Source organism: Rhincodon typus, chromosome 32 (assembly GCF_021869965.1).
Source record: "Rhincodon typus isolate 14 chromosome 32, sRhiTyp1.1, whole genome shotgun sequence".
In the NCBI taxonomy this organism is placed as follows: domain Eukaryota; kingdom Metazoa; phylum Chordata; class Chondrichthyes; order Orectolobiformes; family Rhincodontidae; genus Rhincodon; species Rhincodon typus.
This window is the reverse complement of record NC_063363.1, coordinates 1,458,174-1,466,268: the sequence shown is the minus strand read 5'-3', so window position 1 is coordinate 1,466,268 and position 8,095 is coordinate 1,458,174. Positions and strand designations below refer to the sequence as shown.

General features: G+C 42.6%; 2 protein-coding genes across 3 annotated transcripts in view; one reads left to right on the top strand and one right to left on the bottom strand.

Annotated features, from left to right (window-relative positions):
- The window catches only part of LOC109922584 (T-cell surface glycoprotein CD3 delta chain-like), a 64,402-nt gene extending 63,524 nt beyond the window's left edge, over positions 1-878 (bottom strand). The window contains exon 1 of one of the 2 annotated variants that reach the window (XM_048615620.1): positions 660-878. In XM_048615620.1, coding sequence (XP_048471577.1) covers positions 660-714 — 55 coding nt within the window. In that variant the 5' untranslated portion in view covers positions 715-878. The remainder of the gene's footprint in view (positions 1-659) is intronic. The other variant, XM_048615619.1, reaches the window with a different exon arrangement.
- A 4,799-nt stretch (positions 879-5,677) lies between these two features.
- LOC109922891 (stabilizer of axonemal microtubules 1-like) overlaps positions 5,678-8,095 on the top strand; it is a 27,592-nt gene continuing 25,174 nt past the window's right edge. Inside the window, exon 1 of the mRNA XM_048615618.1 lies at positions 5,678-5,878. Coding sequence (XP_048471575.1) covers positions 5,799-5,878 — 80 coding nt within the window. The 5' untranslated portion in view covers positions 5,678-5,798. The remainder of the gene's footprint in view (positions 5,879-8,095) is intronic.

Here is an 8,095-nt window from a genome sequence, read left to right as displayed (position 1 = left end):
AAACTTTAAACCAATTAGGATCAAAGTCAGCCCCAATTAGAATTTGGAAAGTGATGGATTTATCATCTTCAGAATTTCATGCAGACTTTAAACAAATCTTCGCTTTTAGAGTTCCAGTAATACATTTCTATTTTTCCCTCATAGTTGAGAACCTTCTTCACCCTTTCCTTAGATTGAAATTGTGTCTGATGTTAAATCTCAGGCAGAGGAGTGTTCCCAACGCTCGGGATCTAACCCCAGCCTCAAACTCCAGACATTGTTTTCGGAAAGTGTTTCTTCCCGTCCCTCAAGCCAAATGTTAGAGATATAAATGTGGGACTTTTGTAAAAACCTGTAGCGCACATGTTTAGTTTCTGCAAGGTGGCGGTAAATTGGACAGGCTTCTTTAATCTCATTCGGAATTTATACTATTTTTTACACGAATTATCAGGAGACCCCTCACCTATTTATAATCCTAACCATTTCAGGGCAGAATGGACTCAGAAGTGTTTTGGTAAATAATTAAATGCAAGCGGCAGTGAGAGCAGAAATTGTAACTTTTCGGGTGTTATTTTCCTCAGCGCTGGTACATTGAAGCCAATAACACGAAAGAAACGGCGCAATTTGGCAAATTTTAACGAAAGAATGCAAAAGCCATCGCTGAAAGATATTTAACTCACCGCATAACTGCAGAGCCACAGCTGTGACCGTTACCAGGAGAATGTAACATTTCATCTTCTGAGTTTTTTTTGGAGAAATTTAAAATGAAATTAAAATGTTAGTTTTTTTAAAAAAAAGATGGCCCGAGACTATCTTCAATTAAAAAAGGGCGGGTAATTTTTATTAAAAAAAAAAACAGACTGACTCGATTTTTCCACTGGGTCCAGAAACAGGTCTCAAACAGAGAAACAGGAAAAAGTGGTTAAGATGATTCTCATCTCTCACTCGAACGTCATTCACTCTGAACCGCAATTTGTTTCTCTCCACGACCCAGTCTCTCTGTAGATACCGTCTCTCTTTAAACCCCAGAAACTACCTTTTTAATCTACAAGGAGTTGAAGTGAAGTATAAACTGTTACCAACAAAAACAGAAATATTAAAAAAACTCAGCAAGTCTGGCAGCATCTGTGGAGAGAGAAACAGTTATTGTTTCGCGTCCTGCGACCCTTCTTCATTCTCAAAACATTAACTCTGCTTTCTTCTCGCAGATGCTGCCAGACCTGTTGAGTTTCTCCAGCAATTTCTGTTTTAGTTTCAGATTTCCAGCATCTGCAGTTCCTTGCTTCATTTTATTATAAAATGTCATCACTGGATTATTTAACATGGATTGCAGACTGTATCTGGGATGGACAGTAACTGGGAGCTGATGAATTTCCAGCAAGGATTAGAGAGAACATTCTCCCATGGAGTCAGTTTAACGGAAGTTGCACCTTTTAACTTTTATTCCTCCGTGGGGAGTGTTGACCCTGAAAGGTCTTTTTTTTCACAATTAAACATTCATGCAGCAAAGTCACAGCCTCTGGAGCCCCTTACCGTTCAGAGCCCGAACTGCAGGTACACCAGCTCTCATTCCGCCTTATTTCCCACAGAATAATCCGACAGGCTCAGTCAAATACAACTGTGCTCATGTGGTACATCAGCCATTGACTCATCCACCTACCATAGAGCCAGAATCCAGCAAGTATTGGTTACAGAGACAGACCATTCGGGCCCTTAGCCCGATGCTGGGCTTTTCACTCCACAAGTGCCTTCATCAACCCATGCTTGTATTCCTATCTCCCTCATGTGCTCCCGACCCCTCAGTAAATCTTGCCTAATTGTTCACCTGGGCCCCTCCCGTGGGAGTACACCCACTCTTTCCCCACTGTCTGGGTGAAGAGGTTTCTCTTTAATTCCTGATTGGGGTTATTAGAAACTATATTCTATTTATGGTCCAGGTTTGGCCTCCCCTGTAAATGGGAACATCTCCTTGACATAGATCCTAAACACTGCCTGCCTTTTCTTTCGAGAGAATAAATCCAATGTGAATGTTTGAGATCCTAGTCAAAGTCCCTAACTCTGTTTCCCTCTCTACAGATGCTGCTGAGATTCTCCAGCAATTAATGTTTTTGTTTGTTTCTACCCTGTCTGGTCTTTAAATTTTATAGATTTCTATGAGATCCCACTCATTCCTTTAAACTCCAATGAATACAATCCTGACTGACTCAATCTCTTCCATAAATCAGTCCTGCCATCCCACGAATCTATTTGGTAAACTTTCACTGCACTCCCTCTATAGCAAGAACATCTTTCCTCAGTTATAGAGACCAACATTGCACACAGTACTCCGGGTGCAGCCTCACTGATGCCCAGTACAATTGTATTCAAGACATCCTTGTTCTGTACTCTCACTTTGAAGGCTAATCTACAGTTTGCCTTCTTTACTGCCTGCTGTACATGCACCTTTGCAATAACTGGTGCACTAGGATACCCAGCTCTCATTGCACTTCCCCCCCTCTCAATTTACAGCCATTCAAATAATAATCTGCCTTTATCACATTAATCTATATTATACTCCAACTGTCATGCATTTCCAACAGACTCAGCCTGTCCAATTCACACTGAAGCATCTCTGCATCCTCCTCACAGCTCACCCTCCACACAGCTTTGTGACACTTGCAAATTTGGAGATATTACATTTCATTCCCTCATCCAAATCATTAATATGTTGTGAGTAGCTGGGATCCTAGCACTGACCCTTGTGGTATCCCAAATCACTGGCTGCCATTTGTAAAAAGACTAGTTTATTCCTACTGTTTGTTTCCTGACTGGCAACCAGTTTTCTATCCATTTCAATACACTACTTCCAATCACATGTGCTTTACTTTTATACATTAATCTCTTACATGAGACTTTGTTGAAAACCTTCTGAAAGTCCAAATACTGGTTGCCCCTGATCAACTCTACTAGTTACATCCTCAAAGTAGATTTGACAAGAATTAGGGAAGCACGGTGGCTCAGTGGTTAGCAGCGCTGCCTCACAGTGCCAGGGACTTGGGTTTGATTCCACCCTCAGGCGACTGTCTGTGTGGAGTTTCCTCTGGGTGCTCCAGTTTCCTCTGACAGTCCAAAGAAGTGCACGTTAGGTGGATAGGCCATGCTAAATTACCCATAGTGTCCAGGGGTATGCATGCTAGGTGGATTAGCCATGGGGAATACAGAGATGGGGGTCTGGGTGGGGTGCTCATCAGAGGATCAGTGTGCACTTGATGGGCCAAATGGCCTGCTTCCACACAGTAGAGTTTCCAATTATTTCATTTTTGTAAATTTGTGCTAACTCATCACATACTGTCACTGTTTTCCAAGTGCTCAGCTATTAAATCTTTTACAATGGAATCTAGCATTCTCCCCACTACCAACATCATGCTGAGTGGTCTATAATTCCCTGTTTTCTCTCTTCCTCCTTTTTAAATAGCAGGGTTACATTAGCTCTCCTCAAATCAACAGAAACTCTTCTACAACCGACAGAATCCCGGAAGATGGCTACCAACATATCCACAATATCCTGGGCCACTTCCTTAAATACTCTGAGATGTAGGTTATTAGGCCCTGGGGATTTAACAGACTTTAATCCCATCAATTTCCCTAAAACCATTCACTACTAATAATGATTTCCCAAAGTTCCTCCTTCTCAATTAACCCCATTTCCCCAACATTTCTGGGATGTTCTTTCTGTTCTCCCTTGTGAATACAGAACCAAAGTAACTCTTTAGTTGATCAGCCATTTCTTTGTTCCCCACTATAAATGTCTGTTTCTGACTGTAAAGGGCCTACATTTGTCTTCTCCAATCTTTTGCTCTTCACAAATCTATAGAGACTTTGACAATTTTTAATGTTCCCTACAAGCTTACCTTCATACTCTATTTTCCATTTCTTAATCAATCCCTTTGTCCTCTTTGCTGAATTCTAAACTGCTCCCACTCCTCTGTCTCTTGTTTCCTCTGGCCAATTTGTATGCTTCGTCCTTGGAACCAATACTATCTCTAATCTCTAACTTCCCTTGTGAACCATGGTTTGGCCACCTTCCCTGTTTAACTTTTGTGCCAGATGGGAATGAACAATTATTGCAACTCACCAATGTGCTGTTTGAACATTTGCTATTGTCTGTCCATCATCAATCCATTAAGTAACACCCCCAGTCCATCATAGCCAGCTCATGCCTCATTACATTGTCGTTTCCTCTATTTAGATTCAGGACCCCAGTCTCAGAATTGACTATTATCACTCTCCATCTTGGTGAGGAATTCTGTCATATTATAGTCGCTCATCCCCAACAGAATGCAGCTAGATTATCAATTATTCCTTTCTCATTACACAATCCCCAGTCTAGGATGGCCTGTTCCCTAGTTGGTTAGTCAACATATAGATCCAGAACACTATCGTGTATATACTCCAGGATTTCTCCCTCTATGTTATTGTTAGTAATTTGATTTGCCCAAGCTATATGCAGATTAAAGTCACCCATGATTACAACTTTATTTATTATAAGTACTTTATTGCATGCGACTTTGATTTCCTGCTATTTAAAAATTCATTCATGGGATGAAGGTGTCCCTATCTGGGCTAGCATTTATTGCCCATCAGGCAGTTAAGGTCAACCACATTGCTGTGGGTCTGGAGTCACATATAGGTAAGGATGGCAGTTTCCTTCCCTAAAGGGCATTAGTGAACCAGATGGGCTTTTCCCCAACAATCAATGATGAATTCATGGTCATCTTTAGACTCTTAATTCCAGATTTTCTTTGGATTCAAATTCCACCATGGTGGGATTCAAACCTGGGTCCACAGAACATTTCCTGGGTCTCTGGATTAATAGTTTAGTGATAATGCCACTAGGCCATTGCCTCCCCTTAATGCTAGTCCCAATAGTTTGGGAGTTTGTATGCAGTGCCCACTAATGTTTTTGCCCCTTGCTATTTCTCAACTCAACTCATACACATTCCACATTGTCAGCTTTGATATCCATCCTTGCCATTGTGTGAATTTCTTCTTTAACCAGTAAGGCAATTCCACCTTGTTTTCCATTTTTGTCTATCCTTACTAAATACTGAATACCCCTGGATATTCAGTTCCCATCCCTGATCACCCCACAACCATGTCTCCATAAATCTGATTATATTGTCCCTGTTACTATTGCTGCAATTAATTCATCCATTTTATTGCAAGTACTCCACCATTAAGGCTTGTCTTTTTAACATTACCTGTCCCATTCTCATTATTTTTCTGTGTCCCCATTTGATCCTGGCCATTGATTTTTCTGCCTATCACTTTTCTTATTCCCATTTCTGTTGTTTGATTCTCAATTAGTGCACCACTCGCTCAGTACTGACCCTGGGAGTCTGGAGTGGGACTTGAAACTTTGGGGTCAGGCTGAGGGTGTTTCACAGTGTAAGGGGCAGCACTTAGATGCTGCATTGCTCCATGCTGATTAAATGTGAGTGCTGTGTTTTACTGAGCAGCAGTACAGATCTTTTCTACAATAACTCCTGCCTCAGGCAAGTCTCAAATAAACTCCACCTACTCACTTGTTCAGCCAGGGTTTGGATGTAAGCTGATTGCAGTTTCACATGAAAATAATTGCCCAGCTTGAGACAGACCTGTACCTTGCAGAGTGCCATGGTTACAGCTGTACACTAACCGGAGAAGCGGACAGTGTTTATACACAACTGTGATCAACTACAAACAGAAGGAGGCTGCCTCTCAAACACACTGAAAAGGATCTCTCTGTTTCTCAGTGATTGTCTATGAGAAATATTTTAAAACAAACTTGTTAATTTAAAATGGCTCTGGAAGATTTGAACGGTCTGGAAAAGATGGAATTCCCTGTGTTTTCATGTCTATGTGAGCTGTGTGACTGTGGGTAAGAACTGTTCCAATATCCTCTTTCTTACATTGACAAGGTCACAAGGAGCATTCTTATACTGCCCTTGTGTCTGAACTTACCGACACCTTCTCCCAGCCCCAATATCCACCCCCCCTCCCCCGCTATCCCCTTCTTCCTCATTCCCACTCTCACACACCCATTTATCCCAAACTAAACCCAGACCCCATCTCTCCTGCGCTGTCACCAAAGCCTTCCCCCCCAACTCTGCACCCTGCACACTGCTATGGGCCGCTAACCTTGGTTAATTGGTTACTGGTAACTAGCTAACTAGCTGATGACATCACAATGAGAGTGACATTGCGGAACAATTACCCCCAACACCGATAGAGGCTGGGGTAAACTGAGGTGGGATTTCTGCTCCTGAGCAACCAATGGTCCCGACTGGAAAGTGCACACAAGTTTTGATGTTGACTGTGATCGCCCCCACAGTTGAATGTCCTGCAGGTCTCCATTGCCTAGTCCTGCATTGGAACAATGGCTGCTTGAGTGAGTGTTGGACAGAATCCAAGTCAATTCCTTCGGGAGAAGAGGACTGAGAATTTGGAAACTATAACACATTGAGACATCACTTTAGGTTATCCTGCAGGACAGGACAGGTGCTAATTGAAGGCAAGTTTTCACTGTTCTAGGAATATTACGTCAGACTGTGGATTCCCAGGCAAACACAACAACAGTTCAGACCTGATGCTGAGTGAACATAAACTCTTCCTGGTGATGTTTGAAAACCTTGCTGTAAAACTTTGGGATAATATTCTATAAGAGTTATCAGCCGACATTATTTTGGAGCCTGTCCTTTATGATGCTGGAGATTAAGGTTTGTGCTCAGAGATTGGGGCTTCATTGACTGGGCCAACCATTATTGCCCATCCCTAGTTGCCCTGGAGAAGGTGGTGGTAAGCTGCCTTCTAGAACTGCTGCAGTTCATGTGCAGCAATTAGGCAGGGAGCTCCAAACTTACAAACTCTGTTTAGAGTTTCCACTCAATGGGTTCTCTGCAGGGTTCCCATTCGTTTTCTCCCTCTTGCTCTCCCTCTCTCTGTGGATTATGAAAGATTTAGTTTTCAGGAAGGAATTAACAGAGAGATTATCTTTAACCTAAACATCAGGGAGGTTGAATCATGTGTCAGTCTAAAAACCCTGACACCAACTTTCAACAGAATGAATTCAGGGCCCCATAACCTTTTTTTATAGCACAGAAAGAGGGCACATTAAACACAGACTCTCCCCATAGCCCTGCACTGATTCCCAAACTAATCCCACTGCCCCACTCTCTCCTCATAACCCTGTATCAATCCGAAACTAATACCACTGCCCTGCTCTCTCCCCACAACCCTGTATCAATCCCAAACTAATTCCACTGCCACACTCATTCCCCATAGCCCTGTAACGATCACAAACTAATTCCACTGCCCTGCAGTCTCCCCATAGCCTTGTATCAATCTTCAAACTAATCCCACTGCCCCGCTGTCTCCCCATAGTCCTGTATCGATCACCAAACTAATCTCATTGCCCTGCTCTCTCCCCACCCTGTATCAGTCCCCAAACTAATCCCACTGCCCCGCTCACTCCCCATAGCCCTGTATCAATCCCAAACTAATGCCACTGCATCGATCTCCCCATAGCCCGGTATCATCTGGTGCTTCAAATATTATAATTTTATTTGAAAAGGTTCAATGGTCTTTGCTTCACTCACTGGCTGTAAACCATACACAAAGTTTTCTCCAATGACCAGATGCTGGGGTCTGATCACTGAGTGTGATTGGCTGGTGGTATGCCCCTGATTAGACAACACTATGTTCAATGACATGGAGTGAGAGGGTTCAAATGTGATTAAATCAAAAAGGAAAATGCGATCCATTGTAAATAGCTTTTTGTCCGTCACTCAGACATTGGGTGCCCCTCAGTTGATGTGAGGTGATCTCCTTCGAACTTGTTGTGATTCTGAAGCTGCTCCAATTATTCACCTTCACTTCACCCAGCAATTTATAATCTCATTGGTCAAAATCGCTCAGGTGACCTGTAATCTCATTTTTAAACAATTGCTCCATCCTGTTGGTGATTGTTTCCAGAAATTTCATTGGCTTCCCAATAGTGTGATGTTGAGTGGCTTGGATGGACGGATGGATGGATGGATGGATGGATGGACGGATGGATGGATGGATGGACGGACGGATGGATGGATGGATAGGTGAA